Source organism: Sturnus vulgaris, chromosome 5 (genome assembly GCF_052056855.1).
Source record: "Sturnus vulgaris isolate bStuVul1 chromosome 5, bStuVul1.hap1, whole genome shotgun sequence".
NCBI lineage: Eukaryota > Metazoa > Chordata > Aves > Passeriformes > Sturnidae > Sturnus > Sturnus vulgaris.
The window spans coordinates 3,907,524-3,929,678 of NC_142247.1; the positions used below are offsets into that span (position 1 = coordinate 3,907,524).

Genomic DNA, 22,155 nt, shown 5'->3' on the forward strand with positions numbered 1-22,155 from the left:
CAGCACCACTGAAGAGTGAGATCTCTATCAGGGGTCAGAGATGGTGCATGGGAATTCCTTACAGCAATTTGGTTTTAGGATGTCCTTCAGACCCTTTAGTTGTGCCAAGTACAAGCTTTTGCATGTAATGCTGCACTTCAGAGGCACAAACCTTTGGCACGAGGATGGGAATCTCTTAAAAGTAAAATTAACCACAATCCAGTAATCCTTCCTCTCTTGCACAATGTGAGCAGACCCCTCCTGGCTGTCCTTGGAGTAGGCTGCAAAGAGGAGATGTTTGAGTTGAAGAGGCCAGGGAGGAGCTCTCCAGTTTCAGGAGAGCTGACTTGGAGAAATACGTAGGCTTGGAAGTGCTGTGGAGTAAAAAACAAGTATGATTTGAACACATGAATCCTGGATATGGGGGACCTGAAGAGGGAAAGATCTCATGGTAGGCTCTCATTTTGAGGCTTGAATAACAACATATGGAGAGAAGGATCCTGAGATCTATGACAAAGAAATTTGGGAGAACTTCAGCTAAAATATTAAAGGACACCTGGAACATCAACCCAGAAAGTTTCAGTGCCAGAAACACTGAAATGGTGAAGTGGCTTCATCTAGAACAGCACTGAAAGGGGCATTTCTGCAACATGATAGTCACCATGTTGTCACAGATTAGTGCAAGCAGGGCAATACAGAAACAAAGCAGGTCAGAGAAATGGGGTTCTGGGGCATGTCATTTAGTACATGATGATACCTTGAACTTTCCTAATCACTTCTTAGCTCCAGTCCAAAGTGGATTAGACTGGTAGCCAGGACTGGCTTGAGCATCTGGCGAAAACCAGGACAGGAAAATGTTTTGTGATTCACAGGAAGGAAGGGGGGGATAACAGAGAGGCCAGTGAGCAAAGGGACAGAGTAGAGGCCATAAAAAAAGTCTCTAGTGGTTTTGAAGGAACCTACTTGAGTGGAAGATGTTGGCTGGTATCCTTTCTACAGGATACCCAGAAGAAAGGTCAAGGCAGGGATTTGAGGCTCAATGAAAGAGTCAAGTGATGGTCTAATTCATAACTTCATTTGAAAGCCTCTCACTTGCCCACACTTGTTTGGGCACCACCTTTCCATAGTTTGCAGGGAAAGTGGTCTGATGATTTTGGAGATTAGGAAGAAATTCTTCACAGAAAGGGTGATTAGTTATTGGAATAGCTACCCAGGGAGGTGTTTAAGGAAAGACTGGACTTTTGGCACTCAGTGCCATGGTTTGGTTGACATGCTGGTATTGGGTCATTGGGACTTGATCTCAGAGGTCTTTCCCAACCTCATTGATTCTGTAATTCTGTGATCTTGGTTGTAACATCTGCTCCTGTGTTTTCCACCACCCAGGGTGTTGGGACCTCTTCTCTGCCCTACAGTTGGAGGCCTCTTTTTTGTGCCACATTGATCCACTGTCCTGGACAGGCAGATGCTCTTACCAAGGGACTCTCTTAACACATCTAGGGAAAAGCATGTCTTTCTCTCCTGATTTTTCTTCTTCCTTTTTCTCTGTAGGTGATGAGGAGTTGGTCCAGGAAGTGCTGTTCGATGCAGTGGTCACTGCCCCCATGGAGGCCTACTGGACAACACTGGCCCTCAACATGTCCTTGTAAGTGTAGGAGACAAAAATATGGATAGAACACCACTGAAGATGCATCTCCAGATTCTATGGATTTATGCAGTACCTGAAATAATCATAAACTTTTGCACAGCATACAAGAAACTGTAGAAATAGCTCAAAAAGCTGATAGCAATAGCTCAATATCTTTAGAAATAGCTTGAAAAGTGTCTCTCAGGAGTGAACTCCAGTAAGCTGGGGCTTCTTGGGAGAGTCTTTAGTTTGGTGAGGGTTTTTCTAGTGGAGAAAAGGAGTTTGGTCTTGTCTCTATTGGTGGTACCTCCAGACTGAACCTCAGGAAGACAGTGGATAGGCTGGCTTCAGTAAACAACTTTGTATTTTATTATTTCCACTGAGGCACCTGTTGCTTGTGGTGTCTTGTATCATGTCACACAGATCTTTCAGCAGACAACATGTTTCTTAGAGATTTACATGGCCACTGGACTCCTGTCCCCATTTCACTTCCTTGTATCCCTACAATAACAGAAGCTGAGCCAATGACAATCCTGCTAGGACATCCAACTATCAGCACAGCTTTAAATGGCTACACCAACACACCCTCCTTGGTCACATTCTGCTACCCTGGCCATTTTCTGCATCCTTGATCCACCCATTCTCCTTTTGCATTTCCTCTCCTGCACTTCAGCCTCATGAGAATAGCCTGGAGCAGAGCTAGCAGAGGCCAAGAAGGTTGTGGCCTTCTTGAAAGAGAATTAAGTGAGCAGACTTCAAAGGTTTAAACCTGAGCACAAGGGTTAAACCTGCTAGTTGTCATCCAGTAACAACCTGTTGGCATTAGCAGGGAGGAGTCAGTACCACTTCTGGTGTAAATGGGTTATATTGCAAATATAACCTGTATTGGTTATACTGGGGCCAGGGCTCCAGATGTGGCTTCAAGTTTGAAAGGCCCTCACCCTGGGACAGGGATCATGGCTCTTCTTGTGTGAGCTGTTTGCTTCTGCTTGTGTGTTTCTGTTCCACAGGGACACTGAGGCAGGCATTGAGATGGCATTTCTGGGCACTCGGGCTGGACTCATGAGGAGTGCCCTGTATGTGGGCTCTGAGAAGATTTCCAACAAGTAAGTCCCTAAACTGCATTTAGGGGGTTGCTATCAGGGTCTCTGAAGGGACAGCAGGAAATCACCACCAGCCTTAGAAATGCTTTTGTGGAGATAGAATGGAAAGAAGCAACACCTTGATGGCATTAATGCTGATTCACAGAATCAGGGTAGGGGGGCCTTTGTCTTCCTCTGGTCCTTTTGAGTTTTTCTTAAAATACTGTGCCAAAGTGCATTCATTTGAATGAAACCCTTCAACCATTCCCTGACTTCAGTGAGCTGATATAGAAAATGCCCACAGTTACTACATCTCCCCAGGACCATTGTGCAGTGCAAAGGCTCTGCACTCCAGTGCCCCAGCGACATTCCAGCTTGGCTGTGTTTGATCTTTGTGTCTCAATTCCTCTTCCAGATTTATGCTGTTCTGCCTCTCACAGTGCCCACATAGCAGCAGCATCCCAGTGAGGCGTTAAGTGATGTGACTGACATCTGTCACATCCCATTCACTCTTTTGTCCTCTCCCTCAAGGCAGTGTGTGTGCACTGAAGGGTTTTGACATGGAAAGGGCAGTTTGCATTCTGGATACGCAGGCTGGTGCATGCTGCCATAGGAAAGGACAGGTCATAGAGGCACACCAGCAGATGGAACAGAAAGGGACCATGTGGATGGTGGTCATTAGCTTCTTGGCAGCTGTTTCACTGTCCCCGAGTTCCCCAAACACGAGCTCTACACTCAAGCTCTGCTGTGCCTGAAAGGTGACACTCTTCATGTGTTTGAAGCAGTCTGAACAATTCAGAGTAGTCAGTCTCTGGCAACAGGGAGAAATGCTGTGTGCTGCAGGAGGCTAATGTGATGATTCCCGATTCCCCAGTGCTCATCAGGAACAGCATTCAGTGCTTTAAACAGTCACAGTCACCACACTGCAGGGACAGACCTCCACATATCCCATAGGAGGAGCATCTGGAATCCCCTGAAAGGAAGGAATCATAAATGAGGAATTATCATTACATCAAAATATGCAGCAAAACAAGAGCCTGAAAACAAAGGGATTTGCCAGGCAGGCTGTATGAACCTCCAGGGAAGCAAATGACCTGATTTTCATGAGGTCTCTCCAGAACACCCACTGCCTGTCTTGCTATGCTCCCAGGACACATCCTCTTGCCTTCAGAAACCCCTCTTTGCTCGAGCACTTCAGTTCCTGCCTCTCTAGGAATCACAGAATCATCGAATTTAAGGGGTTGGCATGGACCTTTAAGGTCATCTGTTCCCAACCCACTCTGCTATGGGGAGAGACACCTCCCACTAGACTAAGTTGCTTTAAGGCCATATCCAACCTGGGCTTGAACACTGCCAGGGTTGGGGCATCCACAACCTCCTTCAGCAACCTGTGCCTCACCAGCCTCACAGTACAAGATTTCTTCCCAGTATCTTACCTAGATTTCTCCTCTTTCAATCTGTACCCATTTCTCCTTGCTCTATCTCTACAGTTCCTAACAGAGTCCCTGTCCAGCTTCCCCATAGCTGGACAGGGACTTCAGACACTGGAAGGTTGCTGTAAGGTCTCTGCTCTGAGCATCTCCTGAGGAGATGAGGATTCACACACAGTTGCACAACCTTATGTTTGGGGTGGGTGGTCCTTTTTTGTAGGAGACCGCCTAATCCCCTTTCCTCACCTGCTCCCCATCCCCTGCAGTATGTAATGGCCACAAGCCAGCCGCACCCGTGCTTCCCTCGCCCACCCTGCGCTGCGGCGCTGCCCCCGGGGTGTCATTCCCGGTGACCCTTCCGTGCTGCCCGGTGACCTTTCTATGCTGCCCGGTTCCCCCCACCCTGCGCGGCCCTCGGAGCCCGCGGCCCTCGGAGCCCGCGGCCCTCGGAGCCCGCGGCCCTCGGAGCCCGCGGCCCTCGGAGCCCGCGGCCCTCGGAGCCCGCGGCCCTCGGAGCCCGCGGCCCTCGGAGCCCGCCCGGGGCTGCCGCGGGCCTGGGCCGGGCCAACAGCGGCACCTGGCGGCGGGCGCGGGAGGCGCGGCGGGCGCGGCCGCCCCTCAGGAACGAGAGAGGGCCCGGCCCTGCCCCGAGGGGACACGGCGGGACGCGGCCACACCGACACCGCCTCTCCTCGCCCATGGAAAAAGCCCCGGGTGATGAGGTGTCCCCCTGCATTGCACCGAGGAGGGTTGCCGCTCCTCCACACCGTGTTGTAACACAACGTGTTGTCTCCCGGCAGGAAATTCCTGACACAGAAGGACAAGGAAAGCATCTTCACCATGGACCACTTCCCTCTGTGGTACCGCAGGGCGGCCGAGCATCCCCCCGGCAGCTTCATCTACAGCATTGTCTCAGAAGACGATTCAGGTAACCCCAGCCTGAACACAGAGCAGAGAGAGGGAAAGAGGAAAAAAAGTCTTCCACACCTTTCATCCCACACTGAGCCCATCCCAATCCCTTTATCACTGCTTCCCGCAGAGTGGGAAGCGCTGAGACCTCCTCTCTTGGCGTTACCTTTGCACTAGTGAGGGGCAGAGAGCTCATGGGCAAGATACTGATCACAGCTGAGAGCAGAAGCTGCAAGGTGCGGAGAATGCAGTCAGGAATGAGTAATGCAGGGCTACAGAGGAGCAGAGGGTGGAAATGGACATGGAAATGGACATGGAAATGGACATGTAATGGACATGGTAATGGACATGGACATGGAAATGGACATGGTAATGGACATGGAAATGGACATGCAGGGCTTGGTAGATGGAAAGGTTTAGGGAAGAGGGAGCTGGGGGAACACAAGGTACTTCTGGGGCTGGAACACACACGAAACATGAGAAGGGAACAGGAAAGGTATAGCAGAAGGAATGAGACACAAAGGTGTGGCCAGGCTTGGGAAGGAACGACATCAGCCCTGCTGGATGACAGTAACAGCTGGCACTGGTGAGGGACCAGCAAACAGTCAGGAAGTCTAAGTTCAGAGGGTGTCAGTTTTTCCATCACCACTTTCCATGACAGGAAAGGATGGGTTTGTTATGGAAGGTGGTGGAGGAAAAGGGTGGAGGGGAAGGCTTTTCCATAGCATTGGTGTCCTGCATCCTTCTAATCCTAGTACTAGAATATGGCATCTCTTGCTCAGCAAAGAAGTTCAAACACCAGAGGAAAGCGAGGAATGGCTTTTCAATATCTCTTGCTTAGGATGTTGGTTCCTGTGAGCATGCAGGGCCAGCCAGGACCTTCTCAAAGGCTGGAAGAGAGCAGAAGGGCCTAAAAACAAACAAGCAAAACAAAATATTCATGTGAGACTCCTCCACAAAAGCAGAAATCCCCTCTGTGCTCCTCCCTGGCCCCTAGTTCTCCATCTCTGTCACGGAGCTCAGCACTGGAGCTGTTAAAGCTTTTTGTGGCACAGTGGTGGGAGTCTGGTGGGTGGGAAAGCAAGTAGCAAAAAGAAAACCAGCCTGGGAGGCAAGAGATGAACCAGGATGTAAAGGGAAAGGAATGGAAAGAGAAAATACTTGAAACCTACGAAAGCCTCTCTCCCCCCAACGCCCTTACATCTCACTTAAAAGACAAGTGTGGAGAGAGGAGGAGAGATGGCAGGAGGGACCTTTTACACCCCTGCAAGCCATGGTATCTGCTCTTTGGAACAGAGTGTGGGCTAGAAAACCAGGCAGTGGCACCCTGTGGGACTTCCTAGGACATCCATTACCCAGGCCACAGTAGTCACTGCTGGCTAAACATTGGGGTTGTGGCTTGTAGTTTTCTTAGAAGTCAGAGCTATTTTTGGGTAAAGACAGAGAATGAGTAGTTGGCACTATTCTTTGTTTTATACGACCATAGGTCAGAAGCTTCAGTGAAGCCCAGAACCCCACTCACCTGGAAACCCTGCAGGCACCTTGTAAGAAGCAGCACTTGGCCCTGAAGACCTTGTGCCCTAAACTGCAAGGGAGATTATTAATCTTTAGGGATGAGCAGCTGGGCTCAGAGAGACTGTGATCCATGGGATCACACAATATGCCTGGAAAGGGTCAGGAAATAATACCCAGTGCTTCTGAGACAGTGGTTCACTGTAAAGCAGAGCCCAGGCCTTTCCATATCATCTGATGAAGCAGGGCTGCCCCACATTTCAGCCAAAATAGGCCACCCAGTTTCTTATTAAATTCTATCAGATGCTGAATTCCCCTTTTCATGTTTTCCACAAGTCCCCTGCTGTGACTGGAGGTTTTCATGGCAAATGGACTTCTAATCATCTAAGAAAGAAAACCCCCAAGAGCTCTCTGTTGAGGAGGAAATGACTGCATGTCACCAGAGTCATTTATGCACAGCACCTCCTTCCAGCGTCCAGAAGTCTCAGAAATAAAAGGGCAGCAGGGAAGCCTCTGCATGTCAAGTAAAACTGTTCTTGCAACCTAGATTTTTTATGTGTTGGGTGGGGGGGTTTTTCTAGAGACCCTAATTGTATTTTGCTTCTTTGGCCCATCCGAGAGCAAGAAATATGAGGTTCACCATAAAGGCAGGATCATGCTCAAGTCATGTGAGCTGAGTATTTATTTCATAAAGGTTTTACTGCTTTTGACGCACTTGAGCAGGATAATCTGGCTTCAATCAAAAAACAAGAACAAAATAGTGAGAGTCTGCAGGCTAAACTGTGGTAGGCATTGAATTTTGTTCTGGACACACCTAGAATGATGAAGGCAGACATGGAAAGCAGTAATAGATGCTGGAGTTGTGGGGAAGGAAATGCTGGAGTGGGGGAAGAAAGAATCCCTGACCCATCTGGATTTCCATCGAGCATGTGAGGAGGAAACCAGGTGCAGACTACATAGATCAGACTGGCCTTCAAACTGTCCCCTGGCAATTCCCAAAGAGATGCCCAGCTGAAGCTAATCTAATCACTTAAAAAAAAATACAGAAATGGAATCTGCCACATGGATAATTGCAGGCTGAAACAACTGCACTGACAAAGAGAGATGAGGTTCAGTTGCTTGAGCCTATCCAGCCATATGATTTTAAATGCCCCATGGGAGATCAGAGATCTGCACAGGGCTGGCAGATGTGTCACAGGACCTACAGGATGCTTAAAGCAGCAGCTCAAGGATAATTGGGAGACCCTGGGGCATAAGGGAGTTCAGGCAACAAAGTCCCAGAAGAGTTGGATTCTGAAATGGAGTGCATTCTGGAAGCACCTGGCAGTGCTGTGTCTGCAGTTTGTAGTGCTGCCCTGGCTTGGGTAAGAGTTAGACATAAGCCTGGCCTTTGCTGTGCAGGTGTTATCAGAATTACCTGTCCTGCTTCTCCTCTGTCCACAGAGTTTAGATGGTGCATTGAGCAGAACAGCTCTCTGGCCTAAGAGAAGCTCTACATGCCCAAAATAGAGGAGGCCAAACCTTTATATTTTATCACAGAATTACGGAGGATTTTGGGCTGAAAGGAACCTTAAAGGTCACTTAGTTCCACACCCCTTGCCACGGGCAGGGATGTTTTCCATGAGACCAGGATGCTCAACCCAACACCCCCCCATGCAGCCTTGGACATTTCCTTTATGCTAAGGATGCCACTTTTATCATGAACCATAGAGAAGTTAAAAATAAAATCTACTCATAGCCCATTAGGCTGCTCTTGTGTCTGGTGTCTGGAAAGATGAACCCTCGAAATTCTGGGATGTTTCAGAATTGAGGCATATGTACACACTGTCCTGAATGGGAAAATGTGTGGGCAAGCTGCTCCTGCTGCATTTCTATTCCTCTCTGGGGGTAAGCTAACCGAGCCTGCTGTATTTGTGTCTTGACAGAGGGGGGTGGCCTGCCTAAAGTGGTGACAGTGAGCACGGCTGTGTCTGTGTCTGTGGACGGGAAGATGGGAATTGCTGCAGGTAGGACATTCTGGTTTCTCTTTTTATCTTGAATGAAATGGCTGCATCTTGCCTTGAGTGTGGGAGCTCAGAGCTGTTAGCTTGTCATTCAAGGGAAGTGACAGGAGCCACAATAACTTGTGGTATTGAGAACTAGGCTAAACAGAGAATAATGGAACAGGTACTGAATGGCTGACAGGCTTCTGAAAGGGAAATGGGCTGTTTGAATGGAAGCTTCCCATCTCCAGTGCTGGTGAATTTATGGATTGATACTTTCTCTGGAGTAGGTTGGGAAGTCCGTGCAAGTTTAAAACTTCGCAGGAAACGCTTTTGGCTTTGGAATAGCATCATGTGTATGCATCTCCATTGTTATCTCAAATGAAAAATAACTTCTGCTGGTGGAATGGGCATGTTGCTAGAACTCCAAGTCGGACCTATAGATTGCCAAATTTTTTGTTGTATCTGAGCTTTAAACTCCTTTTGACAGACCTTCACTAGACTGCATCTTCTTTTGGAAAATTCATGCAGCACATTTTTTCCAAAAGCTTTTCCCAAAGCTTTTGAAGATTTACCATTTTCTGTACTAATGGCTTCAGCCTTTATGAAAGTACATGGAGCTCAGAAGTGAAGCAGAGCAGCCATTTAACAAAACAAACCAGCATTATCAGTAACCATATCCAACTTAACCACTCAGAATAGGAATACTGGGGTAAGAGAAGATGCAGCTCCATGGAAATTGTTTTATACCTGGAAACAGTGACTAGAGGAAGAGACTGATGGAACAGGTAATGGAGTAATTCTATGCTGTGATGCAAAGCTTCTTGGGAAAGAATGGTTAGTGCTAATGGAGCCTTGCATGGTGGAAGGAATGGCAACTATAATGGGCAAAGAACAACTTCATTACAGGAGCACCCTGTAGGGAGAAGGCCATCCTTCAGATCACAGAGTCTGCCATTGCATTTGCCTAGGCTGGGTAGGAGACAGGGAATGTTCTTCAGTACTGCTAGTCAGTAAAACTGTAGCAATTCAACTTCATCTGATGAAGCATTCCTTAATTTCCAGGATTTCAGTAAGTTCTAGCAGACAGTGATACACTTTAACTATCACCTGGGCATTGAGAAAGTACTTACAAGCTGAAGTGTTATGAAATAGAACATTTCACTGTTATGCCCAAAGCCAGAAAATTGTTATGAAGTCTGCCCAAAGACTGTGAACAGAAATGGTTCCAGCAAAGTTCACATGAATAGGTGTTTGGATGATAGAAACTGCTCCCAAAACTGATACCAACTCACACTGTTACACCCAGCAGAAAATGAAAGAGCATTGAAACCACACCAAGGGCCTCTGTACAGCACTGAAACATTTTTCTAAGCATTAATTTGAGAGAAGAACTTTTTTTTTTTAAAGTTTGTTTTTATGATCTTTTTTCTTCCCTTTCATGACCTGTGGATTAGAGAAGAAGCACACAGGCAGTTCATCTGTGTTGTGGTTCAAGCCCAGCTGGAAATTAAACACCACACAGCCACTCACCCAACGTCCCTCTCACCCTTCCATCCTGGTGAATTGGGTAGGAGAATCAAACTAAAACTTGCAGTTTGAGATAAGAACAGTTTAATAATTGAAAATTAACTAAAATACAGTAATAATGGTAAATGATGATGATGATGATAAAAAAAGAATTAAAAGGAAAAACAAGCAATGCAAGATACAATTGCTCACCACTCACTGACCCATGCCAGAGCTCTCTTCCCAAACCCAGACTTGTCCCTCTTCTGGGTAACTCCCCCCAGTTTCTACAGTGGACATGATGTTCTGTTGTGTGGAATGTCCCTTTGGTCAGTTCAGGTCACCTGTCCAAGTTTCCTTTGTTCACCTCCTCACTGGCAGAGCATGAGACAAAGAAAAAAAACCCTTGACTTAGGATAAACACTTAGTAAAAAAACAAAACATTCTCATTATGAATTCAAAACACAGCACTCAAACAGCCACTGAGAAAAAATTAACTCTACCCTAGCTGAAACCAGGACAATCTGGCACTCAGCATAAATACAAGGAAGGAAACTTCTCTGTGGAAGCGCTGGAGCAAGAACAAGTGGCAGGAGGATCTGTCCCTGACAGAGCCATTTCTCTTCTGTCAGCAGCACTTTTCCCTGTGGAGATTTCCACCCACTCACTTGTGCTGAATACTGTCTGTGTGGACATGCCATGAAGGGGCAGGATCCTTTGCAGGGGGTGGAGGAAACAGCAGAGGATAGGGAAACAAATCATAACAAACAAAACAATAACAATAAGGTGAAAAATCTGTCATTTTTGGAAATGATGCAGAACCAGTTTTCTCACTGGAAACCATGGAAGTTGAGGCACACAAATGAATTTTCAATTGCTTTTGCTCCTTAAGGGTACCATGGTCCCTCTCCCTAGCAGGTACACTAAGTGGCCTGACCACAAGCACCTTCTGGTACCCTCACACATGGTGGGTGTTCTTCATTCCTGGTTTCTCATACTTTGATGAAAACAGCCCATCTCTGATCCATGGTATGGGTGGGCTAAATGATAGCATCAGGGCAAACACTCCCACCCAGAGGGTCCAAAGTTCTTCCTGTCCCCAGCTGTAGCCTCCACTGACTTCAGCAGGAGCACAAAGGTTTGCTAAGATAGGTTCCGTGTGCTGGCTTGGGTGTCAGTTTACACCACGTTTGGGGAGGTTCAGGGAGGAAAAAAGTGCTCTATTACCATTTGTTTCGTTTCCAGTAATCATCATCTGAATCTTTCATAGTAGAAGTCATTTAAAAACAAGGGCAGTAACTAGTAGTCACATTACCAATTGAAATACTATTTTCTCTTGAGGATGTCAGCTTAGAGAGTAAGGATGTAAATCTCACTTCATTTCTTCTCACAGTAATGTAATTATCCTGAATGGTTAGACCCTGATTCTAGGGGACTGTGAGAGGCTGCAGCAGAAATGATGCTGTGGAGAGCTGCAACATCCTGGGTACAGGAGAGGGGTGAAGGAAGGGGAGGGAGTGTGGAGGCACACAAGAGGCAATCAGAGCAGAATGAGATGCAGATTGTTGTTATTGTTATTCTGATGCCATCAGCCCTTACTGGGACTGATACCATGGTAATTTAGGTACAATACTACCAGAAGTTTGGTACCCAGCACTGGTTCCTAGAAAGCCAAATATCTGGGTAGACTTGTAGTTTCTGAATAAATGCAGCCACAGTTCTGTAAAAGGGGAACAACAGAGACTTTTTAGGTGCCCTTATGAAAGAATCAGTGGTATGAACTGGCCTGCCATTCTGCCACTGATCATTACTGTCACTTGTTTGACTTGATGGTGCTTGAGGGGATTTGTAAGCACTTTGAAATGTTCACTATGCATGCAGTGAAAAATTAAGCTCCAGGATTTACAGCCATGCTCATGGGGAGGGAGCACCCCCAGTGCCCCTGTGGGGAGAATGCCAGTGACAGGGAGCATTGGGCCCCTTTTCTTCTGGCAGATGAATGGCAGTCCCCAGCCAGGGCAGGGTAAGGCAAACTGGTAAAATCAAATGTCCAGGAAGATGACACAGGCCTGGCTGCTGTCAGGGAGTGAGGGAGCAGTCAGATGGGATTAGAGAGTTGCAGCCTGGAGGGCTGAGAGAAGGGATGGAGGAGGAAGCACAGGGGCCTCCTTCCTCCCATATCAGCCTGTTTTAGCTCAGTGGGAAATCCCAGAATGAGTTTGAGGGGGAGTCCGAGCTGCTCCTCCATCTTGTAGAGATGCTACTCCACACTCCAGGTGGAGAGGTGGCCAAATTCAGAAGGCAAAGGAAGTGTCCTTTGCCCTGTCCTATCCTCATCCCTTTTCATCCATCCCTCTCCTTCCTCCATGGGCCTGGGACGGGTGCACAGGGGGCTCAGGGTACACATGGATTTCTTGGAGGACGTGGTGTGAGCTGAGTCAGTGTGGTCTCCTTGGTGGGAAGCCACACAGGCAACCCTGGCTTGACTATACCTGTTTCTTGGAATGAATATTATCTACCTGCTGTATTGTACTTTGGCACTTCAAAGCACTATGCAAACATTAAGTAATGCCTGGATGATTAATTATAATTAATTAGAAGGCAGCTATTCTCCTGGGATGTCAGTCCAGTACCTTTCACGCACACTAACTGCGTTGGAAATGAGAAATAAGGAATGGTGATGGCATTCTCCCCAAGCCATGTCCTGCCCCAGATAGCACTGTCATCTGCTCCCTCCCGTGAGTCAGTAGCCTGGGGCTTTCTGATCCTCAGGCTGCAAGGCAGAAATCACATGGAGTTGCTGACAGAAGCTTTTAGTGATTTAAAGCCTCAGTGAAACCGCTGGAATCTGTGCAGGAGTTCAGCTGTCACTTTGGGCTGTGGATGACGTCTCTTTCATTGCCTGACCTTCTGGCTGTTCAACTTCTGGGGCTGTCAGCTGGCTGCCAGTCCCAACAGGGACAGGTAGGATTAGGATCCCTGCCATGGCTGTCACGTGGCAGGGATGGGAAACAGACAATGGGGCATGCACATGGTGTCCAAGAAAAATATTCCAAATAGGCATTTGGGAGATGCAGGTTTATTTTATACAACACTTCTCTCCTCTGTTGATATTGGAAGTAGCTGTTCTTACCAGCAGTTATTGGACCACAGTGAAATCATTATCCCATGACATCAGCAATTCATGGAGATGTATTTGGGGAGAGCACTAGGGAAGCTCAAACCAGGGGCAGAGAAGAGAAATGTCTCTGTTTTAAAGATAGAGTTTTGGGACACTGAGTTATCGAGACCAGTATTTTCAGAAAAGATCTGTACTCACAGCAGGAGCAGATTTTAAAAAATATTTTGATTCTTTTTTTCCAAAAGAATTTGAAATCAATCAGTCTGAAAAGTTGGTAATGGGGAGTAATTTTGCCATTTTACCTCTGGTTAAAATCCAGCCTCTGTCATTCTGATGGAAGCTCTTCATTTGAAAAGCAATTCCTGGCCAGCTTGATGTCTCTCCATCTCTTTCTTGATCTCCAGTTTTGGCTACCTGCTGTCTGCTACCAGCAAGCAGGAACAGGAGGGGCAGGTGGCTTTTTCAGCAGGACTGTTGCTGTGGCATCTTTTCAAGCTAATCTGCACACAATTCTGTATTCCTACAGTTTTGTTGCTTGGATCCAGCTTTCTCTCTGGAAAGTGACAGTAGCATCAGTAGAAGCTGTTAAAATGCAGGGAAATAAGCTCTAATAGCATAAGCACCTTTTCCATGGAAATAGCTGCATATAAACTGGAGAATTAAAATTATTTCACTAGGCTGGTTCAGAAAGCAGCATTAAGATACCCATATAAAAGACGAGGGTAGCTGATCTCTTGAATGTGTGCTGCAGTATTCAGAGGGAATGCTGTCCCTCTTTTTGTGCCAAAGGTTGTGCCAGAGTTTTCTCAGTCTAGAGACTTCTGTGAGTCCCTGAGGCATCACCAGGTGCCTTTATGGAAATCATGGTCCCCCTGGCATGCAGTGGTATGGTGGATACAAAGGAAGAGAACTCATTTTCAGCCCATCACCTGCTATGTCTGGTTTTTCCGTGATGCCAGCCCCTTCTGGCAATCCCCAAAGCCCGAGCAGTTTCTCATGCATCCATTTGATCCGACAAAATCAGAGACATCTGAACAGGCCGTGCCCTGGAAATGAGTCATGGAAAGTGTTGGGACACTCGTAAGGCAGACGTGCTGCTGATTTTAATGCTACCAGCAGCTGTGCCTTCTCCACCTCTCAGGACATCTGCCTGGGGGCTGCTATCAGTGGGAACACACTTGGCTGGTCTAAGGGTTGAGCCACTACTCTGCTGTCACAGTGTCCCCATGACATGTTAGTGTGCCAAAACCAGTGTCTCTTGCACTCTTCATCTCCCCATCTGCCTGCCTGCCACCCACTGCATTCTGCTTACACACTGAGCCTTGGGGTATACCTCTAGGCACCCAGGCTGCTTTTTGGGGTGTTCCTGGGGCACACACGAGCTGTTCCACAAGCCAGACAAAAGTGAGGTGGTTGCATTATTTTGCACTGGCTCTGGTCTTACAAACTTTGCCTTTTGTCAAGGTTTGGCATCAGAGCTGGGGCCACATAGTTCCCTTTTCAGAGCTGGTTATCCTCCTGCCGGGTCAGTGAACAGGCAGAGAGAGCAACATCTGCCTGCAGAACTCCAGATAGATGTCTCCATGCATAGACAGTAACAAGAGGGACAAATAAGACTATTTTGACCTCAAAAGAAGGCTAAAAATAGTCATGTGAGGCATCTTTCATAGCGTTCTGCTCACCCTGGCTAGACCTTAGCAATTTCTTTTTCTTCCATGGTGTTTGTGCTGTCTGCATAGGCTGTAAGGTTTTCAGCACAGTGACCATGCCTCCCCACTGTGTGTGCAGACATTGCCTCTTGCCTTGGGATGAGGCCTTGTCTGGAGAAAAACTGAAGACAATAGGCAATTCTGTACATATTTCTTTGTAGTCTTTACTGAGTGCCTGACTTTGTACACTGCACCACTTATGAGGGAAAAAGCTCTAAGAGAGTGAGCCCTGCCTTCCTCAGCCTGTGCAGGCAGTGCTTCACCCAGCACAGACCCTGTGGGTAGATTCCTGTACCCCAGGCCCTGCCCTCACCACCCCTTTCAGAAATTTTTCTCGGTGGGACCCCAACAGAAAATTGTGAGCGATGAGTTTTCTCATTTGGGGTGTGGTGAGGCATCTGTGCCAGGATATCCTTAGCCCTGGAGCCTGTTCCAGGCTGGAGCTCCAGCCCAGGACCCCACTCTTGCCTGTACATAGCAGAAATCTTCTTGCCTGAGGTTATCCATCACCACCACCTCTACAGCTCCTCTGATTGCCATGGTTGTCACTCTTAAAGTGAATAGAGCTCTTGACACTGACTCAGGAGAGTCTTGATATAGCTGGATTTTTTAGATTGGCACCCAGCGCCTTTGCCATGTTGCCTTTGCTTGCAAATTATTTGATATCATTTTAATTCTGAGCCGAATTAGAGCAGTGCATGGGTTGCCATAGCAACCATTACCTTGTGCCTTTTGGTCTGACTCATTGCAGACAATTACTCTTGCGCTCCAGGATTCACAGATGTGATAGGAGAAGAATCATGTGCTGGGCTTTCAACTTTTTTTGCTTTTAATTTCCTTCCCAGCCTCTCTTCCATTAACTCCTGCCTACCTAGCATCAGCAGGGCCCTGTATCCCCGCCCAGGGGTGCTCGAGGGAGTGCACTGGATGTGAAGATAAACGATGTGTGAGGTGATTTGTGCATGCATGTGTGTATCTGCATACATAAAGAGCTGCTCTGCAGTGCGTTGTGAGATCCTTGGGCTCCCTGTGTGCACATCTCGCTGGGGACGTGCACAGACACTCAGAACCACAGAGCAATTTGCACTTCCTCCTGTCTGTGGTGTTTCCCAGGTAGGTACAGGGTTGGTCCCTATGGCCATGGTGTTTTACCCAGGGGCTGCCAATAAGCAGCCGGGTATTTAGAGGGTCTGACAAAGTGCCAGGGTCATGAATGGTGCATGACCTTCCATTTGAAGCTGTGTGAAGATCCACAGGCTGCCAGGCAAGTGGCACTGACATCCCTGACACCACCTGAATCTCTGTGTGAATGCAAGGCCAGTTCACTACCCTGCTCACACCTGTCCCCCCAGTGCCCCATGTCTTTTATGCAAAGTGCATGGGGTAAAGTGCTGTTGTCTGTAGCCTTAGCACAAGGTATAAGTGATCTCCTGAGCTGTATCAGCACCTACAGTTTAGCAGAGGAGCAAAGCCACATGAGAAGATGCTGAAAAGAATCACATGAGCAGTCTGTAGATGTGAGGATGAAGGTGGTAAATGTCACAGCAGAGGAGGTTACAGGAAATGTCTTGTATGATGGTTTAGCTTAAATTCAGCCAAGGCAAAAGCAGACAAGTTTTGCAAGGTGAGAACCACAGAAACTTAGCAGGTCTGAGTACAGCTCCAGCCTCCTCCTAAGATACATTTTTTTAGCCACTAAACTCATCCTGAATTCTATTTCTCCTGCCCTACCTATCACCTAAGGCACAAATGTTTGTAATGGGATTCTGACTGACTTTCTGACTTTCTCTTCGCAAGACCTTTTTCTTCTCTTCCTTTCTCTCACTGGGACACAGAAACCCCACTCACAAGATCAAAGATAATTCTGGTTAGATGGCACCTCTACACTCTGCTGCCCAGTGTGTGGAAGGTGTTCTGCTGCTTACTCGTGGCATTGCTTTCACAGGCAGCAGTGCAAAGTCTGGAGTGTGGGGAGGGAGCAGATGAGCTTTTGGGGACAGTGTGAAGCCCCCATTTCTGTGTGGATCCTGATTCTCTTGCCTTCCATCTGTCTGTGATGACAAGCAGCTGCTTAAGCTGGCTCTGCAGAGAGACTGTGTAGAGTGGAAGAAAGGCAGACAGCAAAGAAGGCTGACTTGCCCAGCCCTGCCCTGCCCTGCCCTCCCTTAGAGGTCAGAATTGTAGGGATAAAGTGAGGATTGCTTACATATCAAGCTGAGCTAGACCTTGCAAAGGAGGTTAAAACAAACAGCATAATATTCTTCAGCTCTTTGGGGAATTAAAAAAAAAAAAAAAAAGAAAGAAGTAGGGTCACTTCTGGTCAATAAGAGTGAAGTTGGGATCAAGGAGTCTGTAATCTGAGCGAAAACCAAAGAATTCTCAGTGGCCAAGGTATTGATAAGGACAGAAATATCCTTGGGGAAAGAAACAAGCTGAGTGCTGTGAATAAGCAGCTCAAGCTGATTAGTGCACTCACAGTGTTGGGCCTGGGTGCTTTCTGGCCCTGGGAGAGCTGGCCTGTGGAAACACACACTTACAGCAAAGGGCTTTTTTCCATTCTGCACACAGTGGTGACACCATGCAGTCTGCAAAGGTGAAGATTTAGCAGTTAGGATTAAAGAAAGATGAGAAAGTTTGTCAGTCTCAGACTTTTAAGCATGACCTCTTGCAATGTTTGTAGCACTTTAGAGGAGAACTTCAAGGAAAACATAATTATTATCAAGCAGTTAGGGGAAAAGGGAGTCGGGCAGTATGAGTTTATCAGTGCTGGATAACACCAGTCCGAGCCATCATCTTTCTTTCAGATGATTGTTTTCCTGGAAGGCAAAAGAAATTTCAAAGGTCTCATCTCTGTATTTCAGTAAAGCATTGAACATGCCACATAAGAAACAATTAGTTAGACTGGAGAAGATCAAAAGAGGCAGAGAAGTTTTAAGGGGCAGGGAGGGAGAAGTTCAGTCTGGGAAGACAGCAGCATCAAGATCACCTATCAAAGTCTAGCAAAATGTTACTTGTCACACTGTCCATGGTCGCCCATGGGATTAGCCTTTGCTAATATTAACCTGAGACCCTGATCCAGATAGGTAGAGAGAGAGAGGATCCTGATGATTCAACACTAGAAGGCATTACTAGCACAGGGAAGGACCAGGATATTGCAGAGGAAACCTTATTTGACCTTGGCAGGAGTACCAGAAACAGAATGAATTTCAGTAGTACGATAGACAAGGTCATATGCTTGACAGCTAATAATAGAAATCTTCTGTAAGCTGGGAACTCTGAGAGATCTGGCAGAGAGCACAGCAAGCAGGACTGGAGGCAGTCCTTGTCTTTTGGGAACTGTTGAGCCAGTTTTGCCAAGTCTCAGTGAGGATCCTCAGTGTGGATCATCAGTATAAGCCGTACTCTGATGCTCACATTAAATTCAGGGAACCATTGTCATCTGCCAAGACCTGTCCTGAGAACCTTGCTGAAAGGGAGCCGGATAGACTTAGAGAAAGCATCTATCCCGAGAAAGCTCAGGAAAAAAAGGCTGGGATCTTCTGTATTAGGGGATGGGGGCATGATGGTGAGTCACAGTGTGGTTCGGTTGTGGACAAAGCAAACACTGTTGTAGAGCTTAGGGAGGTGTTCCCAGTGGGAAAATACATTGATGCTCCCACCCAAAGCTCTGTGAGACCTCTCCTCTAGTCTGTGTTACAGTTTTGGTCAAAGGAATACAGGCTGAGACAGGAGCAGACAGGATGGGGCAAATGATGAGAGGAAAGGGAAGTCTGATGTTGTGAGGAACCTGGGAGCACCCAGCTTGTTTAACCACGTGCAACCAAGGACAAAGCAGAGAGGATTGCTGTAATGAATGCACCTTGGAGGACACATTTAATCTAAAACACACAGTCGTATGGAGATAGTGTAGTACACATAGGCCAGCAAAATACTTAAGGTGCAAAACTAGAAGTGGATTTCTGTTTGGTAGGGTAATGCAGATTTACCCACAATTTGAGGTGTAAAGACAACAGATTTAAGCTGGAGCTTAAAAGTGTGTAAGAAAATGGTGGTCCCTTGAATAGAAAGAGCTGAGACTCTGTTAACCTGTAGTCCCTTGAGCAGGGAACAACTGAAGTCCCTGGCCTCACCATGTCACAGAAAAAAAAACACATCAACAAGCAAGGTAAACACTCAGAGAACTTCCCATTCACTGCAGTATTCCCCTTGGGCACAAGGCTGGGAATACTTACTCTATAGTTCACACACTCCGTGATTTTAGTCATGACTGAATAAAAATAAGCTTGTTAATGCAGCTGAAAACCCCAGCACAGGACCTTGAAGGCCAGAAGCTAGGGCTGACCTAAACCCCTCTCTCAGCCTTTGACATTGTGGTGGTTTCTCTTGATTGCTTTGAGTTTTGCAAAGTAAAGAACAGTGAGTAGAAAAACCCCTGTTTACAATAACAAACCCTTAAAAAGCAGATGGGGATGTGGGGGCTGGTGTGTTTTGTGACAGTTGAATAGACCAGAGCAGGGAGAATCTGAGAAGCAGCTGGTCAGAGGCACTCATTGAAAAGGGGATGATCAGTCACAAGAAGACAAAAATAAGGGAGAAAGAATAACTGGGGAATCCAAGACATTTATATCTAGTGAGAGATATGTAAAAAATAACCATCTGAGGCTGTGAGTGGATGAAAAAGTGGAAAATGCTAGAAGGGGATCATCCTTTTAAATAAAGGGCTAGATTTTCTCATGCCAAGAATTGTATAAATCTGGAGGCTCGTGTTTAAAATGCACTGAATTAATACTACTGTAAAGGTAGGATCAGAACCACTTACCCATAATCTGCCTTCCTCAAAATTACTTGTTAGGGTTTTGTCCTAGCAATTACCTTTGCCTCCATCTTTAAAGCAGGAACAATGTTCACACAGCCTAGTGAGTGTACTGTGAGACATTCTTTGGTGGGAAGGAGTAGAGAAAAGTGGCAAAAGTCATGTAGTGTCTACAATATAGAGCACAGATACTGGTGGATGAGGAGAATACTTCTAAAAGGAGGAGAAAAAGCTGGAAACAGTGTGACAGTAGGCTCCAGTGTTGTTCCAAAGGTGAGAAAATGCTTTCAGTGAACTCAATTAACTCAATCTGCCTATTGTACCTAAAAGAAGACTGAAAGATTAGTTGATTTAGAGTATAAAGTGGCTCTACAGAGAGAGCTGTTGGTTACTGAAGGTTTATTTTTTTTTAATCTAGTGGAGAGAATAACAAAAGCTGTGACAGAAAAACCAAACAAATGAGTTAGTAAGCATGAATGCTAACCATGAGCATGAATAGGTATTGTGAGAAGATACCAAGGGAAACAATATTTTTGCCTTTCTTGAGTGCTTTTCAAATCAAAGGTAGATGCCTTTCTGGAATATTCAACTTAGCTGCATGTAAATACTCATTGTTGGTCTTTCTACAGGATAGCTTTTCTAATTTCTGTTTCATGGACTAAACAGATTGAGCTCTTTCAGCTTTTCACAGGAAGGCATTTTCTGCCACCCCCAAATAATGCTTGTGGTTCTTTTCCACACGATTTCCAAGTAGCGTGCGATACACAGAAGGTCAGACTGGATGATCTAAAGTCCCTTCTGGCCTTTATATTCTCTGAATCTCTGCCTCTGTGAATTCATTAATGTTTGCAAGCTCCCAGAGAGCTGCCAAAGGCAAGCACTATAGAAATGCAAAGCATTGTTGTTACTCTGCATATTTCCCTTGAGCTTTACACGGAGCTGGTTGAATGTCGCAGGGTATGTCTGTGTGTATTCCCTCAAATGAAATACCTGCATTCCTCACTCCTGCAATGCCCTTTCCGAGTTGATTTTCTGCAGCTGTGCTAACAAACAAGTTTATTCCCAAGTTAGGACTGAGGAAAAGCAAATGTGAAGGGGCAAATCTCTGCCGGAGCCCCAAGCAAAGAGCAGTGCGTTGGTGTCCTGCCCCACTGCCTCCCTCCACGCAAGGCAGAGTTATTGTCAGCATCGTGCTCTGCTTTCTCCTTGGCTCCAGGTGCCCTGCACATGGCCTCTGCCTGGCTGCAGCACAGCAGAACTGTGGGAAAGACACATCTGGCCCTTGTTCCCCCTTTCTCTAAAGGGGGAAGAGCTGTGAGGATGCTGCCTTTTCCCCGGGTTTGCAGGGCTGCAACAGATGTGGAGAGCACCCTGGGATGATTCAGGAAATGTTTATTTATTCACATTTCATTCTGTAACTGTTGTTGTATTGCCCATTATTCTTGGAGAGGAGTCTATTTGGCCCTCAGAAATGCCATGCTAGGACTTGCATTTATCTGGTCAGAGGATAGGAGCTAACTCTCTGCCTGTGCTTCCAATCAGTGCTAGCAAACGCTCTTCAAGCCAGCACAGTGGGCTGCTGATGGATGACATACTGAGGAGGAATCCTATTTTTATTTTTACCTGATATATGTACATAATTACATGGTTATTATATAGGATGTTATATGTGTGCATGAGTAGGTATGCAAGCAGGACAAATTCATTGGTCCATATGAAATAGTAATCAAATGATTATAAATCAAATTGCAGAAAATCGCAGCCTGCTCCCAGGTAGTTCATGAACTGAAAAAGCCTAGAGTCATCAGATGAATGTGTTGGCTTTGCTTTTTTTCTGCTCTGTGTTTCTGGTATTATATGAAGTGCTGAGTAGTATTTGTGTGCACTCCTCTACCTATCTGGCAAAATTAGATTAAACTATGTGTCATAGACACCATGCTATTAAACAATAATGGTGACTCTCCTGCAGCACATACCTTTTTAGCAGAACAGATGCCTCAGCCGTGAGCAGATTAAGAGTAGCTGGGTTCTGCTCCCAGCTTCTCTCTGAAGACCAGACTGAGCATAGCAGGGTGACTGAGTACAGCAGTGTGAGTAGGGTGGCACAAGGGTTTGCTCGTGATGGGGTTTAACATCCTCCATGGTTTCACACATGTCAGGATGAGCTTATTCTTACAGCAAGGGAATGTGATGAATTGTGTATGTGGCCAAGTGGGGAATTTAAACTTCTTAGCTGTATGTGATAGACCTAGCCAGAGAACAGCTGGTGGAGAGACTCTTTTAGCTCTAGGGGTGACAGCTTGTGTAGTTGGGGGTGCAATAGGATTAGACAGCAATTTCCATCCATTTTGAAATAACCTTGCTCAAGAGGGTCAGGAATCTGGAGATGTAGGAACCCATAGCTCCCTATTTGTTACATTATGTTCTAATTAAAAAAAAAAAAAAAAAAAAAAAAAAAAAAAGAGAGCTTTTGGAATCAAATTTG

General features: G+C 46.4%; 1 protein-coding gene across 1 annotated transcript in view; it reads left to right on the forward strand.

Annotated features, from left to right (window-relative positions):
- CACNA2D4 (calcium voltage-gated channel auxiliary subunit alpha2delta 4) overlaps positions 1 to 22,155 on the forward strand; it is a 121,702-nt gene that overhangs the window by 48,300 nt on the left and 51,247 nt on the right. Inside the window, exons 25-28 of the mRNA XM_088166047.1 lie at positions 1,528 to 1,621; positions 2,614 to 2,709; positions 4,916 to 5,043; positions 8,462 to 8,542. Of these exons, the coding sequence (XP_088022173.1) occupies positions 1,528 to 1,621; positions 2,614 to 2,709; positions 4,916 to 5,043; positions 8,462 to 8,542 (399 nt within the window). The remainder of the gene's footprint in view (positions 1 to 1,527; positions 1,622 to 2,613; positions 2,710 to 4,915; positions 5,044 to 8,461; positions 8,543 to 22,155) is intronic.